General features: G+C 50.5%; 1 protein-coding gene across 1 annotated transcript in view; it reads right to left on the reverse strand.

The window, feature by feature from the left end:
* Window positions 1-26,330, reverse strand: part of Antxr1 (ANTXR cell adhesion molecule 1) — a 190,325-nt gene that overhangs the window by 45,510 nt on the left and 118,485 nt on the right. The window contains exons 14-16 of the mRNA XM_051154860.1: window positions 17,441-17,482; window positions 8,876-8,971; window positions 8,242-8,409 (exon numbers count right to left, since the gene is read on the reverse strand). Coding sequence (XP_051010817.1) covers window positions 8,242-8,409; window positions 8,876-8,971; window positions 17,441-17,482 — 306 coding nt within the window. The remainder of the gene's footprint in view (window positions 1-8,241; window positions 8,410-8,875; window positions 8,972-17,440; window positions 17,483-26,330) is intronic.

Genomic DNA, 26,330 nt, shown 5'->3' on the forward strand with positions numbered 1-26,330 from the left:
GACCATGGGTGCTAGGTGCTGGGTGCTGAATGACCATGGGCGCTAGGTGCTGGGTGCTGAATGACCATGGGCGCTAGGTGTTGGGTGCTGAATGACCATGGGCGCTAGGTGCTGGGTGATGAATGACCATGGGTGCTAGGTGCTGGGTGCTGAGTGACCCAAGATGCTACGTCTTTTCACACCATATCTTCTCACTTAATTCTCTCAGCAGTCTCCAGAGCAGTATGGAGAAAATGGAGAGTCAGAGTGACCAAATGACTTTCCCAAACAAGAGACCCTGTCACCTGGCGCTGTACTTGGAGGCCACGTAGGCCTGATTCCAAAGGTCGCACACCATCACCCCAGCTGCGGACCCTACTCATGAAGGTCTGCCTGAAGCCCTTTACCTGGGGTTGCAACCCTTTAGGGTCTCATGGGATCGATTTTGTGTGTTAGGACTAGAAACTTTGAGGACTATAACAGCAAATGGTAGGCAGAGGAACACTTGATGAGAGTTACGGTTCGGTTGTGTGCGTGCACATCTTGGGCTTCCCGGTGAAGTGTGCTCCGTGCAGGGGTGCTGGGGACATTCGGCTGCATGAGCGTGTGTGGTGTCCTGGAGGGCAGGGATGGGAAGGCAGGGGTTGTCTGACTGCAGCTCTGATCATGCCTGAAGACTCCAGGCTCTGAGTCACCCTCCAGTGACTTCTGGCTCCTGTTACACATCCTCATTATCACACACCTGAAAAACTAACCTCTTGAACACCGGCCAGCTGTTGCAAAAGCTCCCATAGGTTAAATGTGATCTTGCCAAGTGTTGCATTGCTCACCTCATATTACAAAGAATCTACAAAAGTCTTTGAAAAGATTCTGAAGTGGGTCTAGCGTCGCTGCTGGAAAGAGCTGGTGTCGTGTTCGGCACAGTTTTCTGCACGAGGCAATGCTAAATGCTTCCTTGAAGGATCTTGGGGACAGGCCCTTACCGCTTGTGACATTAGGTGGGTGAATGCTTTCTTTTTGCTTCTGGGAGGGAGGAGCTCTTACTGTTTGGTTCATAAATCAGCCTATCCATATTGCCTTATTTGCTAGTCGCTCAACCCGTGGACAAACGAGGAACAACAAGATGAGGCTCAAAGAAGAAAATTTGCCTATCAAAGGAAGGAACTAATTAGCTCAGCAGACACAGAAAGCTGCATGCACAGCGAAGAGCTGCTTAGCTATGCGGCCCCAGGAGAAAGGGCATTATGCTCCTTGGTGGAGCAGTAGTCACACCGAGCACTCAAGACGACCTGGAGAGGCTGTAGCGGCGCCTTCTTTTTCCCAGCCTGCAGCACAGAGCTGTTCCAACTCCCTAAGGATTGCTCTTCTCCTTTTGCGGGGGGAGGGGTTGAGACAGGGTTTCTCTGTGTTAGCCTTGGCTGTCCTGGACTCTCTTTGTAGACTAGGCTGGCCTCAAACTCCCAGCAATCCGCCTGCCTCTGCCTCCCGAGTGCTAGGCTTGTTCTTCTTAAAAGGGGGGAGGGAGCTAATAATACTGCCTCCTCTATACGTTAGACATTGGAGTTATCTCCTCATCTCAGGAAAAGCATTCACAACACACTATCTGTAATCAAAGTAACACCATTAAAATGACACTAGGGGACGTGGTACAAAGCTGGAAGAGTACAAGGCCAAGTATGTTCAATACATGGATATCCAGAAGCTTCCATTTGTGTTTTTCATCACAGCCCAACTGTGCTGTGGCCCCTGTCACTCCCTTAGAGCAGCCCCTCCTCAGCCACCCAGGACATCTTGATGGCCAAACACCTTTGTATTCTGGAGACCCACTGGGCTCTCCCTCCAGGAGTCCTTCCTCTGGCCTTGCCTGTGTGAGACTTAGCCTGCTTCCTCCTCCCTCTTCGCTTCCCCTCTGCCTGTGCTTAGCTTCGGTACGGTGCTCCCACTGGCCCCATCGGTGCTGGTGTCTGGCCTGGCTCACTCTCCCATATAATAATATGCTTCATGCATTCTGTCCTCATCTTGGGCCTCTTTTGAGGTCCAGATCAGGCATGGCGTGACCTTCCAATTTTAATGATGATGAGGATGTGTAACAGGAGCCAGAAACAAGCATGGTAAATCAGATGAGCTCTCTCTTACCCACATGTAGCCCTCTTCACAGCCTGTCTTACTCATGGGGGTGTAAGCTACGCAGCAGAGGGGCGCCCTCTCTCTAAATTGCTTCATGTCCAACATCAGCCATGTCTTGGGAATGGTCTTACATCCCAGTTCACCTGTCACCTCTTGCCATTCCACTATTTCACAGCCTCTGGTGTAGCCAGGGCTCTTATCACCTGTCACTTAGTCCATGACACATTCCCTGCCTGGTCCTTTACCTCAGGCTCCTGTCCTCTTTCTCTGTGTGATTTGATGTAAGATTTTTCCTACTTGTCCAAATGGATGCATAATGGTTAATTAACTAAATCTCACACTGTCTTGCCAGCAGTGTGCACTGAAACAAATTTATCTCTTGGTGCCTGGTTTTTCTGTTTGTAAATGGTGTGGTGTGTGGTGTGTGAGGGGTGTGTAGATATGTGTGTGTGTGGTGTGTGTGTATGTGTATGTGTGTGGTGTGGGGACGTATGTGGGATATGTGTGTGTGTTGTGTGCATGTATGTGTGTGTTGTGTGTGTGTTGTGTATGTGTGTGTGTGGTGTGGGGAAGCATGTGTGTGGTGTTGTGTGTGTGTGGTGTGTGTGCGCACGTGTATGTGTGTAGTGTGTGTGTGTGTTTGTGTGTGTGTGTGTGTTTTCTACTTCTTGAGGTTGTGCTTGGAAGCCAGCCTGACATGTGTCATGGACTTCACCCCTGTGAGCTGCTGTCTCTAGCTTTCCTATGTGAGGTGAGGCCATCTAACTCCGTTGTCTCTGAATTCAGTGCTCTGAATTCTGACTCTCCCACAGGACAACCTGCAGCTCTCCATTTGTGGCACAAGAAAGGAGGAGGATGACTTCAGAGCCTTCACCTCTTTCTGCACCATTGTCAGCTGGCTTCCAAGGCAAGAGCTGAAGGAAGTCTTAGGGAAGAGGGTGGTCACAGCTGGCTAAGAACAAAAGTTAGCCCTAGGGGGCAGTGAAAAGGCTCAGCGGGTAATGGTGCCCCCCTTGCAAGCTGCTGACTTGAGTTTGATCTTCAGAAACCACGTAAGGTGGAAGGAGAGAGAACCAAAAAGTTATCCTGACCTTCACACTCAAGATGAGGCACGAACCTTCCCTCATCCTGCACTTCTCACACATTTTAAAAGTCAACTAACAACAACAACAACAACAAAGAAACCTTTACAGTCAGCTACGTTCCTGACATATGTTTACGAGGACCCCTTCCCTAAGGCCTGGGTGCTGGCCACTGTCTCTGTCACATCCGGGTGTCCATCAGGCACAGCCTGGACACAACATGTACTTTAGACTCTGCTCTTCATTCCCCAGGCAAAATGCCAGCAGCTTCTGTGAAGCCGTGACGAAAGATTCCACCACAAACCCCAGAGCCCCAGCCAGGGTGTGTTAGCTGACATTTAAAAATAGACCTTTCCTTATGGAGTTGACACAAATTGACTATAAAATGGGAAATTTACCAGCACCAGGCTCCCACACCATCCCTCTCTCTGCCTCAGATGGCAGCTTAAATGCACGGAGAGAGGTGAGGTTCTATGCGGCTTCGCCTGTATAACGGTGAGACCCAGCGAGTAGCATTCAAAGCACCCTTGGGTGTTGCTGTGTTTCCTCTTTCATGTTGTTCTTTGGGGCCTGTCTGTCTTAGCTAGTGGCTTCAGCTCTGAGGTGGAAACTTGAAGATAGTTCAGTTTATAGCACTGTTCTGAATGGAAATCTTAATTTCTATGCTTTGGAACACACAGTAGTTTAATCCATAACCCTGCTGCTCACAGTCTGCCATTTGCAGGGAGTAACCCATCCATCTCTGAAGGCAGGCAGGCTCTGGCTTGGCCTTTTAACTGTCAAGTCTCTCACTTCCTGACATGTGGAGAAGCTGCTGGAAAAAAAAGAGATGGGCAGTTTCTCTGAAGTCTGCAGTCAGTTCTAGTTTTAATCCAGCTGGTGGCTGTGTAGCTGGGCATGGCGTAACTCGCCTTCAGTGACCGGTTCTGTCTAAGGAGAAGCACGGGGGTGCTATAAATTGAGGAAGCAAAAACCAAGCAAAGGAAAATGTAGCTAAATACCAGGGGAAATTCCCCAACCATGATCCTGGAACGAGGATGTGGTTGGTGTGGCAAGTGTCTTAATATAGCACGGGGTACAATGGGGTGCATAGGATGGGGAGCCCATGGTAACCCTTTCCCCTCACCTCCTGCTTATCAACTGGGCCCACCTGCTTCTCAGCTCTCAGGAGTGAAGGAAGAAGATGGGTCCACTGCAACCTATTTCATGCTGTAGATGATTCCAGCCACTTTTGCTGGAGAGCTAAACATGGTCCCAGGATCTGCTGAACGTTTTGTGCTAGGCCCAGGGTTCTCCCTGTTCCCAGTGGGAATGGAAGGCGGGCACAGCATGGACTGGCCATTTTCCAGGGCCCCTCTACCCTCACCTACTGTCTGCATTTCTTCCCATGATGCCTCTACACCAGCTAGCTTCCCTCGGGTCATGGGGGAACTAGAAGGACATGAGAGAGTGAGATGAGGGTTGAGTGGTGGTGTTTATTTCTTCTGTCCCCTTCCCGCTTCCCTGTCTCCCTGTGGTGACTATACTCCTATAGGGCGGGGGTCTACACCCACCTAGAAGGGGGCAAATAGCAAAGACTGGAGATTTCAGTAAGAGGCAAAACTGAGGAGGGTGTGGCAGAACTTATATAACCAGTTAGAAAAGCCTCTGTGGGCTCATGTGTGTGCCAGGCACAACAGGGCTGATACACATGAAATCACAGAGCCTAAGACAGCACACACAGGAGCCACACAGGTTCAAACTGGAAAAAACCCAGCAAGAGGAAGATGAGGTCCTATCCCTCACCAAGAAGCTATCTGTAATCCATACATACTCGGAAAGGGAAAATCAGGAAAGTTCTCCAATAGATGTCTCTGGTCTCTGGTCAACCACACTCCAAGGCAGGCCCAAGGTTCAGGAGTAGTTGGCTAACACAAAATATGATGCATGGTTTTCTATGTGCTTTTTTTTTGGGGGGGGGTCTGATTGGCTTTTATTTGCTTGTTTTTATATTTGAGAGAGAGAGAGAGAGAGAGAGAGAGAGAGAGAGAGAGAGAGAGAGAGAGAGAGAGAGAGAAGTTGGGTAGAGGGAAGGAAAAGAGTTGTGGTCAAAATTATCTCTTACAAAATAAAACAAATGTCAAAGTCATCTTTTGCTTACCGGCCATGAGGAAACAGGTGGTGAGGTAGATTAAGGATGCTGATCTCTGAACCTTAACCACAGTTCCCTATGGCTGCACCGTGCCCCGACCCCCACCCCTCACCTCACTGGTCCCCTACAGGTCTAGAGGTATAATAATTTCCCCTTGTTGCTAGTCCCTGGAGGTCTCACTGTGGGGCCCCTGAGCCTAGCTTACCTTCTGTGAGCTCTACCATCTGCAATGTGCCTCCTGTGTCAGCCCAGGACTATGACAAACACCAAGAGAGGCTACCACACAGGCTTAGTCATGTATGAGGTTGCCCACAGGCATCTTAACTAGAAAAGGCTCAGCATCAAGTGTGCCTATTAAACATATGAGGGCTGGACGGCTGATGGACAATCTGCTCTTCCTCTTGATCTCTTGGGTCCTTTCTTCACTTCTGCCCTCTTTCATGAACCACCGTGTCATCAAATGACCTCTTCCTGGGCAGGGCATGCCAATGGAGCTGTGTAGTATAATAGGTTTGGGGCTTGGATGTGGTTTCTTGGCCATGCCTCATGCTTTCAGTTTTCAGTGGGAGCTGGTGAAGTCCCTGCTCTGTGCCAGGCTCCATGCTGTCCACTGGGGCTTCAAAGGATAATTGGTTGCCACAAGGGGTGAAATCCAGGGAGAAGTCTCATAAACCCGATATAATCTCCTTAATTGTGATCCACCCATCTCCTACCTAGCTTGGGCATGTGGGAGTGCTGCCATTGGCTGTTTCACCAGGCACGAGGAGCCTGCAAGTTTGCTCATGACCTCAACCAGATTCGTGCCCAGACAAGAGGTACCACCCTCACAGGCTTCCTCCATCTGTCCTGTGAGATATCTCCAGGGCATGGATTCCAAGTCACTTAACATCAATGCACTGGGTGGTAAAACCGTCCTGAAGTGTGAAACATAACCTGTTTTTTTTTGTTGTTTTTTTTTTTTTTGTTTTTGTTTTTGTTTTTAACTGAGGCCCCTGATACATCTCAGCCAAGCTCTTTGCTTATTCCAGCAAACCAAGTGCCCAGCTCCTATCCTTTGAGGTCCAGTCCTGTCCTCAGGCAATGATGTCTGTGACCCACTAGGCTTCTGAGAACCCAGATGCTGGACCCTACGCTGGAAGTCCTGATACAGCCAGTCTTGGATGGGACCCCTCAAAGTGCGTTTCTAAAAAGTTCCTCACTGAAACCAATGCTGCGGGTTTGGGGACCACACTGTGAAAATGTGTGGCTTATTACGGTGACTAAGGAAGCTCGGGAGCCAGGATGCTAGCCTAATGCGGTGGCACATGCCTGTAATCCTAGCACCATGGAGGTCAAGGCAGAAGGATCATGGGTTCCAGGACATCCTGTCACTTAGCGAGACTCTTTCTCAAAGGGGAAGGGGCAGGGGAGCAGTAGCAGCTGGAGGTCCTTGGGGCAGCAGAAGGGTTTTGGACAGGAAGCTTGGGTGTGGGATCTTAAGGCATGGCAGGTGGAATAGAGTTTTGCACTGGCAGAGGAAATGGGCAAGGCTTGAAGGCATCTTGGGGGTCTTTTGTGAGTCTGGGCCCCCAAGCCTGGGATGCTCATTCTGGCTTCCTCTCCCCACTGTTACCTGGCTCAACAGGGCTGAGAAACCCCACCATTCAGTATCTGTGCCCGGAACAGTAGGGACTGGACAGGACTCACTGAACAGAGGCGGATTCCAGGAGGGTGTTGGCAACATCTTTAGATTTCTAAATGTCTCTGTTCACACCCTGATTCATCTAGCAAAACTCACTGTGAAGCCACCAACCTGCTAAGAAAGGGACATCATGCCCCTCCAACTGTGAAGAGTCTAGAAATGAAAACTCAGCTACAACCAAGCATGTGGTGTTAGTCACAAGGTAGATTCCTGAAAATGGCAGGACAGAAACCCCCTCTTTCTCCTCATCCCCAAAGATCCCCTTGGCTCCTTCCTGTCTGCGCATGTCTGCATGCCACTGCACGTTCCTCCCTGGAGAAGAACTAGCCACAACAGCTGTTTCTCCCACCAGCTGTGCTTCACCCACAGCTCAGAGTGCAACCCTTTGCCTCAGGGAGGCTTATCCTAAAAAAAGAATCTCAGGGCTTAAAGCATGGCAAGCCCAAATGGAAACTGCACCAAAATTCCTTGGAGCCTGAGCTCATTCAGCTGAGAAACAGAAGCTGCCATTCCATGTTGGTTCTACCTAGGAGTACGTGCACGTGCGGAGGTCAGAGGTTGACTTGGTGTCCTTCTTAGGTGCTCCCTGGTTTCCTTTTTGAGATGCAGTCTTTCTCTCTCTCTGTCTCTCTCTCTCTCTGTGTCTCTGTCCCTGTCTCTGTCTCTGTCTCTCTCTCTGAATTCAGAGCACACTGGCTAGACTCCCTGTCCAGTGAGCTCCAGGGATCTTTGCCTATGCAGCAGCAATCACTTTACAGACTAAGCTAAGAAATACTCAGAGAAGGATGAAAATTGTCCCTGCAGCTCCCAGAAGAGGGGCAAGGGATGTGTGTAGACAGGAAAAGGAACTAATCCGTTCTCACATGTTTGCTAGAGGCCCAGGAGTGGGTCCAGGTAGGACCTTGGTTTGCAAACCTTGGAGGAAAGACGGCAGAAGTTGGGGTGGATTATGCCTAGAGTCCTCAGCCACAAGTTTGTAGGGTTCTGATGGCTGTCATGATGCAGAAGGGGCAAAGACGCACACAGAGAAGCGTGCCAACCCCTCACCTGAGTTCAAAGCCATGTGCACCCATGGTGTCAAGAAACCCTTAGGAGCATCAGTCACATCCCATGGTTTAGCTTCCTGAGAAGCCAGAGTGGATTAAAGGCTGCAGCTGAGCAGGACCGTAAGGTGATGAAGAAGAGGACTAGCGTACAGCTGGGAAGAGGGACTACTGCGGGGAGGCAGAGCAGAGACGTACCTTGATGGGCGAGTACCACTTCCGGGGAGAAGAAGGCCGGCGCATGTTGTTGTTGAGATTTCGGGGTTCGGGGAACTCGTACTCTTGCTCTGGCATCTTGACTCTCGCATTCTTCGCCTTTTCCAGCTTAGCCCCTTCTTCTGTGGAGCCCTTCTCTCCCCAGCGGACCTAACGGAAGTGAAATTCCATAGACCCAAGTTACAGGATTGCAGGTGTCCCTTGAGGACAGGAGCGACAGGTGTGATGCGCATATGCCACCAGGTCCTCTGTTCCTTCAGGATCATGAGCCACCAGAGAAGTAGGGTGTGTGGAAAAGAGAAAGTGGAAGGACAAGAGGGGCGACAGAAGCAGGGAGCCATGGGCTGGGAGGAGGGAGAACTGTCTGGGTGGGTACAGAAGTGGGGTTTTAGTACAGTGAAAAAAGAAACTTCTGGGGAGTCTGGCAAATGAGTGGCCTCTGCTGACTCGAGATGGGCAAGATTCTGGCATGCAGTTAAAGGCTGCGCATCCCCACCTCTGTATCTCATAAGCCACATCTCCCCAAACCTTAAGCGTGAACTACTGGCATTCGTTCTGGGTTTCCATCACCAGGTGCTTGGCACACACAGGCAGTTTGCCATGGCTGAGCTCTTACCTCCATCCTTTTAATGCCTCCCACGCCGCGCCCACCATAGTAAGAGGCGTCTACCGTGGGCCATTTCTTCTTTGGCAGACCATCATCGTCTTCTTCCTGCAGAGAGAGTGTGGTGCATAAAAATGAGGACCCCTGAAGTTGTGCGTGCCCGCTGTGGAGAGGTGGACAGGAGCAAGCTGGGACCGTCAAACCATACAGCTTCAGGCCACACAGTTAAGTCCCCGCGCTTCATTGACTTTGGAGCTCACAGCGCCTCTCTAAGTATGCTGCGCTGATCTACCAGGTGGGTGTTAAACAGTCTGTGGACAGCCCTGGGGAGCAGGCCCATTCCTTCACAGCAAGGTGCCGTTTGAATGCGCCACTGAACTCTGAGCCCTGGGAGCAGTGTAATCCTTAACATGACCGTGTTAGGAGATGGTGCTTGACGAGAGGTGACTAGGTCTGCAGGCTGTGTCCTCACTAAGTGAGTTATTGAAGACTGGCCTTGTCGGAAGTGAGCAGCAGGGGTGGAGCCATGACTTGGTTGCTCTCTTTCACTAGACTTTCTTGCCCCTTCGACTTCTGCCACTAGAAAGCTCCATTAGAGGCAGACGCTTTGCCCTTGTACTTCCCAGAACATCTCCAGGACTGTAGTAATAAATTGTTTTTTTTTTTTTTTTTTTTTTTTTTTTTCCTTTTATAAACCATCCAGCCTTGGGTATTGTGTCATAGGAGGATGTCAGCACTAGGAGGGGCTGGTTTTATGAGTGGCTTCTACTCCAGGTGTTCTGTGATGCATAAGGGACTCTCAGATCCAGAGCAGGGAAGGTAAAGTTCTGATTTGGTGTCTTGAAACCCATCCAGGGGATGGCCCTGACCCTTAATATAAGAATTTGATTCATCTCTTCTTTTTCCTTTTTTTTCAGATTTGGAAACACTCTGAATGCTTATGTATCTAACACACAAAAACCCATCTCTGCCCTTTCCTTGGCTTCCCGACACCCTCAGGCACCCCTCTCTCTACTTCTCCACGTGTGTGTGTGTGTGTGTGTGTGTGTGTGTGTGGCCCTGGGAAAGGAGGGCAGGCCATCCAGGGACAGGTACATGCCTTGCCCCAGTGTAGAGTCACAACAGGAAATGCTTGGACATGTGCTCGGCTTCAGCAAGCCTCACTTTAGTCCTGGCCGGAGCTTCTCCTCCAAACTCGAGCAACAGCCACAGAGTCAACACTAAAGGCCATGGTCTGAGCAAAGGGAGAGTCAGAGTTTCCCCGAGGTAAGCAGGCCTCTGTTTATGCCCCAGAGCCTGCAGTTATGCAATCCCGGGGAGAGACGGAAGCTTTGATGTGTGTTTTCCCTTGGCAGAAAGCTGTAGGAAGAAACTCACAGGGCTCAGTGCATACCCTCTGACAGCCAACAGTATCGGAGGGTGAAGTTCTACATCTAATTAAAGAATAGAGACTTCTGGAAGTTGTCTTCTCCCAATCACCTTCACAGATGTAGCCAGGAGGGGAAACCACTAGCATACAATTTGTTTTTGTTTTTGTTTTTAAAGAAACTTTGGTGCCCTCCATAGCATCAAGAAGTAAGAACCAGAGCCTTATGGGAAATCAGCAGGGGATGGGCAGAAAAGAGGGGGCTGAGCCACCTTGATCTGTGAGGGTACACCACAGGAGACAGCGAAGAGGATGGGGTTGTGGGGTGGGAGAGGAGAGACAGCTATATCCACAGCAGCACAGTGCTACCTTCCAGTCCTAGACAGTCCTGAACTTGGTCAAACCCTCAAGAGGAAAGCATTGTGGGAAAGGGGGAGGGGAGCAGAGACATAAATGTCATCCAGCAACTCCAGAGGACGAAGTGGTGCAGAAGCAGCGAGAGAAGAGACGTCAGCAGCGTGAGAAGGGGCACAGCTGGGGCTGGAGTCTCATTTCGCATCAGGGGAAGTCATGTTTAAATCCTAAAGGATGTGGTGGCCCCAGACGTCACTAGGGTGACATTTGGGCAACACGGTGGCAGCATATTCCTCAGAGGCTCATTCTGACCTGTTTGTCTTCAGGAAGACCATGCTGAGCTTTTCCTGGAAGTCTGAGTCCCATGCTGCAGTGTGCAGGGCTCACTCTGTGTGCCTGGACAACCCGGCCCCATGCCTCCTACCCATCCTTCCAGACATTTCATAAGCTACCTATCCTCTGTGGAGTCCCGATTCTCTAGAGAATTCAGCCTCCTTTCTCAAAACTCTTTACGCTCACCTCTACTGACTCTACAAATATTAGTTGTTAAATAAAACTGTGGCTAGGAGGAATGGGGGTTTTGGATCCTAGAGCTCCCTAACTCCTGCACAAACACGGTGCATCCGTACACGGTGCACCGGAACAATCTACTGGGTCAGGGCGAAGGACGCCCCTGGGGCTGGGCATCAGCCGGCCCTCAAAGCTTTGTGCTGGCCTTGCTTTTCTGATGTCCACACACAGGAAGAACCAGATGAACAGTTTGGATTGGGGGGGGGGACCTTCCTCCCATAGCTCACTGTGAAGACCAGTGGGGAAAACACGCTGCACGCAAAGCCCTGCCCATGGTGCCCGACTAACATTAAGCATTATAGAACCCCCGACACATCTTGAAACCGTATGATAAACCCTGTGTGACCCCAAACAAGAGCCACTTGTGTGCTCTCTCCTTTAGTCCCTCCAGCTACTGTGGTGGCGTCCCCACGCCAGCACAGGGTTAGAGGCAGACAGAGAAAAGGCAGCTGCTCACAGTTAGAGGGGAGCAAGTTTCGTGAGGCTGACGACGTGACCAAAGACCAAGGCAGCCGAAGTGCCCAGGCCGCAGGGCTGAGGAAGTGGACGCCACTGCAGTGTCTCCTCATTCTCAGTCCTTTCTGGCTTTTGCCTCCCCAGTGAGACAGTCAGTCCTGCAGCTTCAAGGGGAGACGTGGTCGTGTGGAAATATGAGGGAAGACAGGCTAGCAGATGTGGGGCTGGAGAGAGCGACACGTGTACAATGGGGCCCAGGACAGGGGCAGAGCTAGGCGGCCATCTTAGTGCCAGTCTGAAGAGATGGCCTTGTTGAGGTCTCATGGGTCTAAGGTGGGGTGACAGGAGTTCCCCAAAGATGGGAGGGTCCAGTGTGGACCAAAAGGTCGCTGAACTCCTCAAGATCAGTTGAGAAAGGTCTGCATTATGCTTCCCCCTCAGGGTCAGGTTTAAACCTTAGTCTTATCACATAAAAACTGTGTGATCCTGGGTGAAATCTTGCCAATAATCTGAACCCGCTAAGTCGCCTGTGTGTTAAAGCTGTGGTTTCCAGCCCAAGCCTGAGTGGAGGCAAATCTTTAGGGTGCAAGGCCGACTGGGAAGAAGTTAGGTCACTTAGGGTATGTCCCTGGAGGAATATTGTGACTCTGGTCCCTCCCTGTAACTCTGCTGCCTGACCACCTCCTTTGCCACAGCCGCCCAGTGTGATGTGGAACCAGGCACATAATCACCATCTGAAACCTGACACTAAACAAACCTTTCTTCTCGTTTATGTTGCTTGTCTCAGGTGTTTTGTCATAGGGATGGAAATTTGACTGTCAAACCTATCTTCTCCTTATGAAACCCGTTTTTCGCTTAGGAAATGGGTTTATAATGGTGCACTTTATTCTAAGGCTGTTGGATGATTCAGTGAGCCAGCACAGAAATGGTTATTTTCTGGGTATCGTTGCCTGGAGAGCCCTAAACTCCTCACACATATTCTCTCCCTCGCACAACTCCTCTTCTTACATTTTTAAAAGAGATTTATTTATTTGTTATATATACAGTCCTCTGCCTACATGTCCACCTGCACACCAGAAGAGGGCATCAGATCACATTATAGATGGTTGTGAGGCACCATGTGGTTGCTGGGAACTGAATTCAGGACCTCCGGAAGAGCATCCAGTGCTCTTAACCTCTGAGCCATCTCTCCAGGCCTCTTCTTACAAATTTTAATGAGGTCAAATGCAATATATGCTTAGAGCCTCTTCCCTTTTTTTCTGGACTAGGGCCAACCTCAGGCTGCCTATCACGGCATACAAGAGTGCTGATTCTGGAATTGTTGAATGAGTAAAAAATATAAAAAATTTATTATTACTGTGTATGTGTGAGCACACAGGATGTGAGGTGTGGAAGTGTCTCACCACAGCTGGTATGTAAAAGCCAAAAGGCAATTTTGTGCAGCCAATTCTCCTCTTCAACCTTCCTGGCATCCTGGGATCAAACGCAGGCCACCAGGCTTGCGGAAATAAATGCCTTACAAATGCCTTTACCTGCTTAGACATCTTGCTGGCTCAAAGATTTTTTAATTAACTAATTAATTTTTAATCAATTAATTAACCTTTTAAATGTCTATAGTATTCATTTGCATGCACGTGCATCACATGTGTGCCTGGTACCCACAGAAGCCAGAAAAGGGTACCATATCCCCTGCAACTGAAGTTACAAGTGGTTGTGAGCCACCATGTTGGTGCTGGGAATCGAACCTGGGTCCTCTGCAAAGGTAGCCAGTGCTCTTAACTGCTGAGCCACCTCTCCAGTCCCTATCCCAGAGTTTTGGGTATCTAGAAAGCACAGTGGCTGTTCCCTGGCAGTTAACCTCTATCCCATTCGGCCTTTCCAACGTCCTCAAGTCGGAGCCTGCTGTTTTAATTAGTTGCATGCTAAGAAGTAGACGTTTAACCTTTCATTGGTCAAAGCTCTAGTTTGGGTAGTTCCCTGGCTTATTTCTGATATGGTGTTTGGTTGATGAAGTCAGATGTTTCGGGTGAAACAAGGTGGACAGTTCCAGACTCCAGGAGGGGGCTGCTTGGTCTTTCATCCACAAAGGAAATGGGCTGCTCACCCGGGCTCCGAGTCAAGGCAGTGATGAACAGATGGGGGAACTCATCTATTCTTCAGATGAGGTGATAGAGAAAGAGCTTTAGAAACCAGAGGTCTCTGTCCCTGCCCTTCCCTGCCTACAGATCAGGGTAGGAATTCTCTCATTTCCAACATGTTTGCATGTTTGTAGGCCTGCATGTATCTAAAATGTGGATTTTCTCCAGCTAAGCCACACCCAGATTTTCTCTCAGTCATGGACTTGCCTTGCATGGGTTGCCTTTCAAATATGACAGGGACTTTGAGAACCTGTATGGAAGGCTGGTGGGAAAGAAGTGTGACATGTGTTCCTGGCTTTAGCTCCTATTTAGATACTCAATTAGACTGGAGTAGGGCTTATTAAACCATACAGAGGCTCTGTGGTGCCGTCATCAGATCCACTTCTTCAAGAGAAATGAACACCTTCACGCTCACAGGCGCTGATCTGTTAGAGAGACAAGTGCTCCTTGGACCAGGAAGGGACACCTGACCCAGGTTCATCCAAGCCACTGGCTGGCTGTGACCTGTGATTTACGAGCTACTGTCTGGAATGAAGAGATGGGTTGGGCTAAAAACCCTTCCCCTGCTGGGAACCAAGAGATTGGGACCAGAGGGACTGAGGTTGTATTTATTGGAGGCTGAAGACGAAAAGAAGAGCGAGGACAGGCCATCAGCTAGGGTCAGAGCAGAAAAAAGTCTGCACAGACTAGAGTTAAGGGCTCAGGAATGAGGCCGGTGAGGAGAGAACAGAGGCGAGCAGGGCCACGGAGAGAAGTGGGCATGCAAGGAGAGAGAGAGGCCAGAAGGGAGGTAGATGCCCAGGGTTGCTTGCCTGCTGGTGTTTTACCAACCATACTCTCACTGGGTCCATCCACCCATCTCAATCTAAGCACTCAATAGTGACATGAAGTCAAAACCTCTCTTTGCCAAGGCAAGCATGAGCTACTGATACCTTGACTAACATTGCATCTTAAAGGAGGCATGTCGTCATGAAATGAAAGGCAGGAATAACTCAGGTGCAGTGGAGGGGGTCTGCTGCTGAGATCTCCAGAGCTCAGGTGACTTTTCTTCATAGCTTCCTTAGCGATTTCACTTCTGATCACAGGGAACCCCAGAAACCCTTGCCTTGTTGCTCTCTGCATTTTGTATTAAGGAGGATTCTACACGAAAGAGAATCACTACACAGAGTCATTAAACTGCCTTCAGTCTAAGTTTAGTTGTTCATACAGTGATGTACCTCTGTGCTGGCAACTTTTCTGTCAACTTGACACACAAACTAGAGTCATCGGAGAGGAAGAGGGGCTCAACTGAGAAAATGCCTCCGTAAGACTGGGCTGTGGGCAAGCCTGTAGGGCATTTTCTTTACTAGTGATTAATATGGGAGGGTCCAGCCCATTGTGACTGGTGCCGCCTCTGGGCTGGTGGTCCTGGGATGCCACCAGAAAGCAGGTTGAGCGAGCCAGTAAGCAGCACTCTGTGTCAGCTCCTGCCTCCAGGTTCCTGCCCTCACTGCTTTTGCTGATGAACTGTTCACTGGAACGGTGTGCAAAATTAACCCTTTGCTCCACAAGCTGCTTTGGGTCATGGTGTTTCCTCATAGTGGTAGTAACGCTAAGACAGCCTCCCTCAGGATGTGACGGTTACAGATCGATGAAGTAAAGAGTTAGCTTGTCCATAGACACACACACACACACACACACACACACACACACACACACACACACACTCACTCACTCACACACACATACAGCATGTGAAGGGGCTACCTTCACAGGGCTCTCTCCCTCTCTTGTCCTCCTCCTCATGTTGCCATGATCTTTCTATGTAGCCCAGACCCCGACCTTAATCTTGGGGCTCTCCTGCTTTTGCCGCCCCAACTCTGGGATTACTACCGCGCACCATCGCTCCCAGCTTGTGTTAAGTTTAACTACCTAGTTCCTAGCCTTTGAGTATCTAATGGCCTTAAGCTGTGACGCAGAGGGTGGATTCAATGCAATCACCAGAGACCACCAAGAAGAAGAACGGAGGCAGCCGGCTGACAGGAGGACTTTCAGGGTGCTCTGTGAGGACCGTGCCCACGGTCAGAGCTCAAGGCCTCGGTGGGATCTGCACATGGGCTGGACAGGAGAAGTCTGTCTAGATTCCAGCTGTGAATTTCAGAGCATTGTACAAAAATGTTCATGTGTTCTGAGTGATGTCATTCCTTTCGGTGGGATTTCTCTCTTTCCTTCCTGCCAGAGCACATTAGCAAGAGGACGAAGGCGAACACACATGCTGAAGTAATCTTCACGGCAGTAGGAAGTTGCCTTAGGCCTCCCACAAGTCTTCAGGTCCCAAGTGGCCACGGTCACCACTCTGCTTCAGGAACCATGCTTGCCTTTCTCAGTCAAAGTACAGGCTCCATAAAAATATTAAGTGGGGCCGGAAAAACTCATTTCCCCCTTTCCCTTGCTTTTATCAGTTCTTTCTCGTTTGGGCTCCCGTCTTGCATCCAGCTCACGTCTGTACATCCACGGTGTCTGTGGACCCTCGTGCCTGATGCCACATGCAAAGTACTTTAGAGGCCACAGCATCCAGCCACAGCCTTCTGAAGGCTAAGGCGGGGCCACTCCGAGCAGCGCCAAGGGAGGGAACATTTCCCCCCAGAGCCGACAGAGCAGTCAGGGAACTTTACTCTCCGTCTGTTTGCCTTGGGACTAGCTGTGGTTCCTGCTCTTGGAGGGTTAAGGACAGACATGGAGAGGGGGCTCTCCTGCCCTCCTCTCTGCACAGCAATGCCATTTCCTCCCACGATTTCTGGGCAGAGAGTTAGCATTCCTGCAAGATGTGCTTTTAATTGATTGCCGCTATTTAGTCTCCTGGCGTTCGTGCAGCATTCAGCACTTGAGAGACTCATGGAATTTTAAACTTAATCATCTTTCTTTCTGTGTAGGGAGGCTGAGCTGGGACGTGGCTGAGCATGCAGAGACTTTAGGGACCCCATTGAGAACTGGAAACCTCATCAACATATCTTTGAGCCCCCTGAGTTTTCAGATCGAGGGCATCTACACTGGCAGGTGCTACTTCTCAGGATCCCAGCTGCCCCAGGTACGGAAAGCCATTTGCTGGGAACTCCCACCCAGCAGCCGCTGCTAACACCTCAGCTGGCTTAGTAGAGCCACCATCCTGACCTCCCCACAGCGACTTCCTGGTCCATTCAGAGGGGGAGTCTGAGGGTTTGTCTGTAGACAGTGAGATATTAACATATCTTGCTCCAGCATGGATTTATGACCACCTGGCAGATTACATAATACTATTTTAAATGAAAGAAAAACGAGATTCTTGGCACCAGTCTTTAAGGCAGCGAGTGTCTGCAGAGCGTGGTAAATTTGCCGTAACCTATACATGTTAAGTGGACGTCTGCAGCGAGACAGGAATCCTGAAGCGTTTCAGATGAAGCACTAGACCCTTACAGCTCCCAATTACTGTACTGATGAAAACATTATGCGCACAGCGAGCCGTGCCTGTGATCCTAGCCCAAGATGGGTTGAGGCAGGAGCAACATGAGTCAAAGGCCAGCCTCTGGCTTCCGATTTTGTTCAGTTCTTGTTCGTCCTGGTTAGGAAAGGGCCAAAGGCTCCCCTTCATGCGCAGTGGGGCCCAGCCTTGCTCAGCCAGGGGCTAAAAATAACCAGCCAGTGCTGCCTCATTCTGTCACCTTCCTGGGCACTCACCTCACTCTCCTCCACAGGGGGCGGGGGAACCTCCTTGATGATCTGTAAATAAAAAGGAGAACAGGTCAGTGGGGGTCTCTAGCCTCCTGCTCCCTAAGATGTCTGCCATAACCACCATATGAACAGCCAGAAGTGTGGGGCCTTAGTCTCCCACACTGGACCCGGCTGGACAAAGTAGTCCAGGGAGAGCAGGACCTGGGTGTTGTAGTCTTATGTGGAGGGATGTGTGCCACAGGAACAGCTGTTCTCAGTCACTTGGTCACTCACACATGAAGCCACGCCCCCTCCACCCAACCATCTACACATTAACAAAAGATGGTGATACACAGGAGCATATGGGGGCTGCAGGTACGGGCTGGGTACGGGCTAGGCTTATATGGCTACAGGTCCTCTCTCACCAGCCTTCAGTGGGTCTACATAGAGAGAGGGGACGTGAATCAGGCCAAGCAACCCTTGAGAGAAGGCAGCCGAGGAAGGTGGCAGCCCAGGGGTCTCTTCCAGGGACAGACAGTTCAGAGACAAACATACTTCAGTAACTATTCATAAAACTGTCCCTGAACTGCCCTGTCCTCTGTGTGGGAGAAAGACACACAGACACAATTCCAGGAAGCCACTGGGAGTCCCTTCCCAGAGACACGATGGTTGGCCGATAACTCTACTCATAAAAGGAAAGTCAGGCAGTTAACTGGACTTTAGATCCTTTCATGGTTCCGTACATTCGTGGGGGATTAGCTACCATCTCCCACGCTTACTGTTAGATTTTTGGGACCCCCACATGAACACTTTCTTTAGGTGACTTCTAGCACATACAAAGCTTGTCCCCAACGTTGGCTGTCTCAGCACTAGGGTTGCCCTTTTTGCAGGTGGGAGTCCAAGCGTCTTTCAGAGGGACTTCCTTCAGCATCTTTCCCAGGGACTCCCTTAGGAACATGGAGCCTCTCCTCACTTTCCTACTAAGTGCATTTCCTTCCAATTTAATAACACGGAGAGCTCGCTAGGGCTCTGGTCCCCACCTCTGTCTTCACCCTAGCACAGTCTATAACTTTATCTCCACTGATTAGACAAGGTACCAACAGCACCCTGGGGACGAGGAGACTCCAAGCATCTGAGGACAGTATTTCATTAATTGAAGAGGCAGAGATGAAGGTCTCCTGAGGTTTGGAGCTGCTGTTTCATCTGCCTCCACTTCCTGTTGCTGTGGGAAGCTGTGACTTTGCTCACTCACTCAACTCCCTTCTGAGACTCCCTCAGGGGGACCTCTGGGGAAGACTCTTATTGCTTGGCGCTGGCCTGCCATCCTCCCCCAGACAGCAAATTCTTTTGAAACAGGAAATGGCTGGAAACTGGAGGAAGGGATGGGGAGGTGGGGCAACGCCTTGAGTGGGAGGAGAAGTGGGTGGAGATGGCAGGATGTTTGCAAAAAGTCAGATGCCCGATAGGGATGCTGTCCACAGCTCTGAAGAGCCTCAAGGCTGCTCCTTCACTGCGTGGAAGCCCCTCACACAGTTGTCATACCCACACTTGCCTTCTCCCAACCGGTGAGGATTTGAGAAACCCCTGGGTCTCTTGCAGCCTCACCAGTTAAGCAGAATCAACGCATAAACCTTGCGGGAGTTGAGTCATCCTGAGCAATTGTGTGTGCGGTGCAAGTGCTGTGAATACAGTGCACAGACGAAGGCGCTCTCCCCTTGTCTGCTTTTCCCTTTATTGCATTCTAATAATCTTCTGCGTGAGCCAGGTGACTCTATGGCTGGCTCCATAACACACGCGAGACGGGAGCCTGGTGTCTCGGCAGTGGCCGTGGGAGTCAGGGATGTCAGCAGCAGTTAGCACGTGACAGGGCTGCAGAGATGGCTCCGTTAGTAAAGTGCTGCTGCGCAAGCGTGAGAACCGAGCAACAAGTTCAATCCCACGCGCCCAGGTAAAAGGCAGATGTGGAGTTTTGTGCGAGTGCTGGGAGGTGGGGGGTGGGCAGAGGTGGGAAGATCCTGGGAGCTTGCTGGCCAGCCAACCTAGACCAGTCCACGAGCTCCGGGTTTGTCTCAAAAATAAAGTGGAAAGCCACTGGGGAAGACACTCAACAGCTGACTCTGGTCTCCATGTGTACACAGGCATTCATGCACGGGCACTACCCGTGCCATGCACGCACGCGCGCGCACACACACACACACACACACACACACACACACACACGTGCGCGTGCGCGCACACGCATGCACGTGTGCCCGCCCCACATGATGGTAGCTGGGACACAAAGCCCAAGTAGCCTGTCACGCAGACTGACTCAGACTTAGTTTACTCCACACTTATCAAGAATCAAGATCTGAACAGAGCCCCAAAGACAATGCGTGGTTTACCAACACTGGTTACAAGAACTAATTTGTAATTCAGACTCCACATGTAAAATGGGCTGTAAAGTGGGCACCTCGATTTCCGAAAAACAAACTACCATGTTCAGACAAACTGAAACTGGTCCTCTAACCTGGCCTTACCTGTGGAGTGACTGGCAAGGACAGTGAAGCAGTCCCCCAGGTGCTTTGAGCTGGTGAGCTGGTGAGCCCAGCCTGGCCTGGGACATTCCTATGCCCAGAGCAGCTCCTGGGCCACCCTGAGCACTGCTCTGTCCTCCTGTATCCGCCCCCCGCCCCCACAGCCTTTATGAAAACACGTCCCCTACTACCGAATTAAATTGTATTCAGCTTTAGAGAAAATGTAGTATTGAAACATGGAGAAAAGTCGATGGGCCTTGAAAGTGTTCTATTAAAGGAGGAGCTCCAGAGTCAGAAATATAAGCAGCACGCATTCGGCCTCAGGTGGCTTGCAGCTCTTCGTGTTTTTACCTATGCATTAATCTAAGACATCAGCGAGGGTAAGTGTGGGCATTGGCTATGAAACTTAAAAGGGGGCTCTATAAGAGAGGACAGAGGGCGTGAGGAAGGTGGGCAATAGGGCTCATGGGATATAAAAGCACAAAGGAGGTTATGGAGGGTAGAGGGCACAGGGGAGGATAGAGACGGGAGAGAAACAGAGAAGAGAGCCAGTGGAAGCAAACTTTGTAATGCCGGGGATCAAACCCACGCGCAGCAGGTGTAGGTTAAGTGCTCTACCACTATCATACACTCATGTCAGGCTCAGGTTCTTGCACGCACCCCAGGCAGTTGCTGGAGAGCCGGTGAAGGCAGATCACAGGAGACACATGGCACGGCAAGCTCGGGCTGCTCCAACACTGGCAGTTCAGCCAGTGTGGCCTATGGTCAAGCTCTACTGCTAGGTCTCTGGAAACTGGCTTCATAACTGTGAAGTGAGGTACCGCTCGGGCGGCTTGCACACTGCTTTCTCTCTCTCTCTTTCTCTCTCTCTCTCTCTCTGAAGAGCTCATGTGAGGTTTGGTTTCTCAAAGCCCTGCCTGCTCTTGCTGACTCAGCTGCTATGATCCTGTGCTTTAGAACTGACTGTGCTCTGGCCACGTGACCACTGGAGCTACCAGCTGTCCATCCTCACCGGACAGTGCAGGCCTCCATGCACACGAGGGCCAGGAGGCCACAGCCTGGCTCTCAGCCACTGAGAGAGGCTCCACTACAACTCCCCATGTGACTTTAGAGACTTATTTTATTTTATGTTTTGCCTACATGCATGTAAATGCACCACAGGAGTGCCTGGTATCCCTGGAGGCCAGAAGAGGATGTCTGGTCCCTGAAGCTGGCCTTACAGAAGGTTGTGAGCCTTTGTGTGGGTGCTGGGAACTGAACGCCTGTCCTCTGTGAGAGCAGCCATCAGTCTTAGCCACCTCTCCAGGCTCTATATGCTCCTCCTTGCCTGTCTCTTCTCTCCATGATAGGAGCTGGATGTTGGCTAAATTGCACATGCTCCTGGGAGGCAGATGCTTATCTCATGGTATAAAACGTGGCGCTGAACAGAAAGCATTTTTCTGGCCCCCTTCTCTACGGTCTGTATTTGTGTCTGAGCTGCACTCCCCAGCGCTCCCACAGCCTCCTCTGCATCATACCCCTGGCCTCTCACTGCTGAGGGATGCTTTGTCTGCACACGGGCCTCTGTGTGGCCTATGCGATTCCAAGGGACCAGCTGGGGGCTAATGAATCTGTTCACAAAACTACCTACTCACCCTCTATTTTCAATGAGCTCAGCAGTTGCCAAATGTTCCAGTATTAGAAATGTGTAGAGAGTTTCTTGCTACACAGAACTCTGGAGCCCTGTCTCCTCAGCAGATTGGGACCAGGCATTTGCATGTCTAGAAAACTGCCAAACAATGCTGACCCCAGGGTGTGTGGACCACATTCTGAGAGCTGTGAATTAGCTTATTTCTAATCGGTCTGTCTGTATCGATCAGCTCAGGGCAGAGGCGTGTGGTGTGACAGGTCAGACATTCCTACCATGCTGTGCCGCGGGTTTCTATGGCTGAGCAGACACAGCTGCTCTCAGTCCTGTGTGGCACAGGTCGATAAATCTAGTGCTTGTCAGACAAAGGAAAGGGGAATCTCAGTTCAAGGCCAGCACACTTTGCACATCAACACCTGTCTCAAAAGCAACTGTTAATCGTTTCCTTTTGTTCCTGTAATAAACACTCTGACCAAAAGCAGCTTAGAGAAAAGGATTGATTCGGCTTATGCTTTCAAGTCCCGGTCTGTCACTGAGGGAAGTCAGGGCAGGTGCTTGAGCCAGAACCTGGAGGAGCTTTGCTTGCTGGCTGTGCTCCTGTGTTTAGTTAGCATTCTTACACAGCCCAGGATCACCTGTCTAGGGAATGGTGCTGCCTGGGGTGGGCTGGGCCACATCAATCAACAATCAAGAGAATCCCTCTTTGCCTTGGAATACTTGATGTTAACAATGATGGTGTCCTTGCCCTGCTAGCTCATCTCTCAAGCGCCTCTACCATCATGGAGTGAGGACAGAAGACCATTTGTTCTGTTTTAAGGCATGCCTTTGCCTGGGCTCTTGGGCTCATCTGCATAATGAACTGTCTCTGCCTGGGACAAGGCCAGCGACGTGGCTTCCTGGGACTCCAGCACAGATCTTATCATTTGTGGTCCACACGATTGGCAGTGAACTCTAGGGTGCATTTCCAACTCTCTCTCTCTCTCTCCTCCTTTCTCTCTCGCTTTCTCTCTCTCTCTCGCTGTCCTCTTTCTCTCTCGCTCGGTCTCTCTCTCTCCTCCTCTCTCCTCTCCCTCTCTCTCCTCAGTCTCTCTCTCTCTCTCTCTCTCTCTGTGTCACAGTGGACTCTGAGCTTCTAGAAGATGCATGCACATGTGGCCAGCTGCTGTCTCTGACCTGTAGCTCAGAGCATGTTGCTCAACCACTATTTCTGGAAAGAATGAGAGTGTGCCCCTCTGAAGGAGAAGATGAAGGAAGAATTTCCTACTATTCTCAATGGCCTGCTCTCAAGTAAATTCCTAACACTTAGTGATGCAAGACTCACTTCTGGATGCTCAATCCTCCTGCATAAGTTTTTTGAGGGTAATTAAGATATTCGAAGTCTCTCGTACCAGAGCAGCCTGGGTCACTGATGCATTGTGGGAAATCTAGACTCTGGAGTGGACTGAGAGCTAATGGCTAACTTTTCTAGACACCACTTACTCAGGCCCATCCTGCTTCCGAGTCCACTCAGGGCGCTTGGACAGCCGTTTTGCTTCTCAGCACCAGGCCCCAACCTGGCTTCCTGGACAGTGACCTGACAACTTGAACACTGCATACTCAGTCAGTGTTGTCACAACCCAGACCCATGACGCGTGTGTTTGTTCATGTGTGGTAGGCATAACAGTTCTTTTTTTTTTTTTTTTATCACAAAACTGAGAAATTATACCAGCTTGAAAGAGATGATTTTCAAAGGCCAAAGAGAAATTAACAGTTGCTTTAGTTTTGTGTGTGTGGTAGTGGTGGCAGAATTCATAGAATGTTCACCATCAGATGTAGAAGAACGCGTGCCGATTTGACTTAGTGCCACTTGAGGGGAGAAGGTTGGCTGGCTGGCCGTGGGCTGGGCAGGAGATGCAAGTTCTGCACATGCATGCACACCTCGCCTGCTTTCTTGCTTCCGTTAGCATGTGTGCAGGCAAGCAGGCACGGTGGTCCTGGCTGTGCGCTCTTTTCCTTATGGGAGAATTGCATATGACACCCATGAGATAGGGTGTTATATGAACCTGGGACTGAATGGAGGAGGAAAACCTTCAGCATATAGGGGGGGCAAGCTTGGTGGAGGTGATCAAAGATGGGGTGCTGGGAGAGCCACAGATGCAAAGAAGCCTAGTGGGGCTTCATGGACACCTTGCTGAAAGCCAGGGGGAGGACAGTGGGGTTCTAGAGAGAAGACAGTGGGGGCTCCAGACAGAGAAGATGGTGGGGGGTCTGTAGCTCTCTTTTGCTCTACCTAAGGCCACAGGCATGTGTGGAACAGGGTGCAATGCTGACGGGAGGATGGGTCTTTCATGACAGTGGGCCTCATCCAAACCACACAGATGATTTATTTTAATGGAGAGAGAAACCATGCAATACAACAGCAGACTTTCCATCTCAGGGAATACCGGGAGCGGTTAGCCCCAGCCGTGATGTGTCTCCTTCCGGCTTAGTCTCCCCTCCAAGGAGCACTGCTGTGCCATCTTCCTGCTCCCAGACACAACACCTGTGCTCTCTCATACACCACAGCAAAGATACATATCCTCTGTGGTGTTTTTATTAATAATTTGTGGTGTCCAGGGTCAGCAAGATGGCTCGGTGGATAAAGCTGCTTGCTGCCAAGCCAGTGACCCCTGGCTAAGCAGCCCTGGCTGGCTTGGAACTCACTATGGAGATAAGGCTGGCCTAGAACTTATACAGACCCACCCACTTCTGCTTCCTGGGTGCCGCCCCGGGATTAAAGGTACCGCCTCCCTGGCCTGTGTGAGTCTCTGAGATAAGCTGCCTCAGGCCAGAAACTGTGCAGAAGGAATGCTGTATCATTAGAGAAACGCACCCGAGGACTTTAACGCTGATTGGAGAGGGTTGCCTGCCTTTCCTGTTCTGGCTTTCTTTCCTTGTCCTAGCATTGCACTAAGTATTCCCAGCAGAACACCGTAAGTAGGTGGGCAGCTCCGCATGAAAGACCTAAAGTAAGGAGGAGACGCTGGTGAGCAGACACACCAACGGTCCTTCCCACAAAGCAGACTGGCTGAGCTTAATACACACCTCACATCTGACCGTGGGCTCACTGCCTCTGGCTCGCACAGCCTTAGTCCAGAATTCTCACATTGCACAAGTTGAGCAAAGGCCTGTGCTGAGGGTGTTTGGAAGGAAGTACAGTCAATTTTCACAGAGGTGAGGTCTTTTTTTTTTTTTTTTTTTAAATACAAATGAAACCTAAATGCGTTTCTTTCTCCATTTGAAATACAAACTTGAAACAGTTTTGTACCCCTTACGTGCCTGAGGCTGGAGTTGTTTAAGAGGCGACATTCATCAATATCTAAAAGGACAACCACAGCGGGAATGCTAACACGAGTGGATAAAGCCTAAGTGACTGGCATGGCGATTTAGCAGGACGTCTGGGCACAACGGCTGCAGCATGATGTCAGGGTCACTGTGGAACTCTGGGAAGTGGCACAGTAAAATAAACTCAGAAGCCCTGGATTGGAGGGGGAGTGGCCTCTGCCTTGGGCTCTGGGCCAGCTGTTCCCAGCTGCCAGCAGGGTGAGCCTGTGCAGGGCCACAAGAGGTCACTGTCCTGATGACGTGGAATTTAGCTGGGAGATACTGAGGCAGCCTCCAGGGCGGGAGGACAGGGGCTGCCCTCACAGCCCCAGATGCTTCAGCCTTTGCTAGGATTGCACTTCTCCGATGTTTCTGGAAGAATACCGGTGTCCTTGGTGTGAGCATGCCAAGGGTATTGAGGGTAGAGCGACAAAAAGGGGTGGAAGGAGAGTTCCACGGTTGACATGTTTGGGAATTCACCACGCAGATGATTCTAATAAGACCGCAAGCATGCCTGCCAGGATGGCAGCTTAGCGACTGCTTTCAAGCTATTGCCTAAACCCCTCCTGTTCTGAGGTGTGCTGTTTTCACCCAGAGAGGCATTACTGTTTGGAAGAGCTGTCCCTGATCATCTAATCCTCAGGTGGTCTCAGGAATGCAGCCAGATCTGAGAGCCACAGACCAGGGAGTCCCCAGAGGGGACCCAAAGGAGGACAATGGGGGGGGGGCAGCACAGCTCCCACTTCCTGATTCTTTACATGGGCATCTGAAATTAGAGGATTTCCCCATTCCTTGAGCGGACAGGGGATAATGAGGCTTTGGCAGTGTGTCATATGCAGTGACAGCCAACCTCTTTCCAGTGCACTTGCAGAGGGGAGGGCAGGGATGCAGAGGGGAGGGACGGCCCCTGCATAGCGGAGACTAATTTCCTACGTGGCAGACTGAGAAGGTCCAGATGTGAGGTGTGGGCTGGAGAGCGATTAGGGAGCACCCCATCCAAGCCCGGGGTGCTGGGTGAGTTGCTGTCTGTTTGCACCACGCTTTAGCCATATAAACCAGTAGCAAGTTCCTGGGTGATGCTTGGTGTGGGTGTCTGGCCCTACAGCTCAGCGCTGTGAAAGACGTGGAGAACAGGGTTTGAAGAGTTTGCTCTTGTTTCAGTTTAAGGCCTATCAGGTTCTAATTGGCTTCTTTGCTAAACTGTCCCTGAGATACAAGACAATGAATAAAATGTGACCTTTTACAAAATGACTTGAAAACCGCTCACAGGGTCACTGAAAAATCGAGAACATGTTTTGTGTAGAACACACGATGAATGGGCGTGCCAACCCCGCCCTAACAAACCAAATGCTGTCTTTGATCTTACCTGGACTCAAGCAGAATGATTTGTTCTGACCTAAAGGGTGTGCTGGCATAGTTAGTGGAGTGCAGA

The sequence above is a fragment of the Acomys russatus genome, chromosome 13 (assembly GCF_903995435.1).
Source record: "Acomys russatus chromosome 13, mAcoRus1.1, whole genome shotgun sequence".
NCBI classification, from domain to species: domain Eukaryota; kingdom Metazoa; phylum Chordata; class Mammalia; order Rodentia; family Muridae; genus Acomys; species Acomys russatus.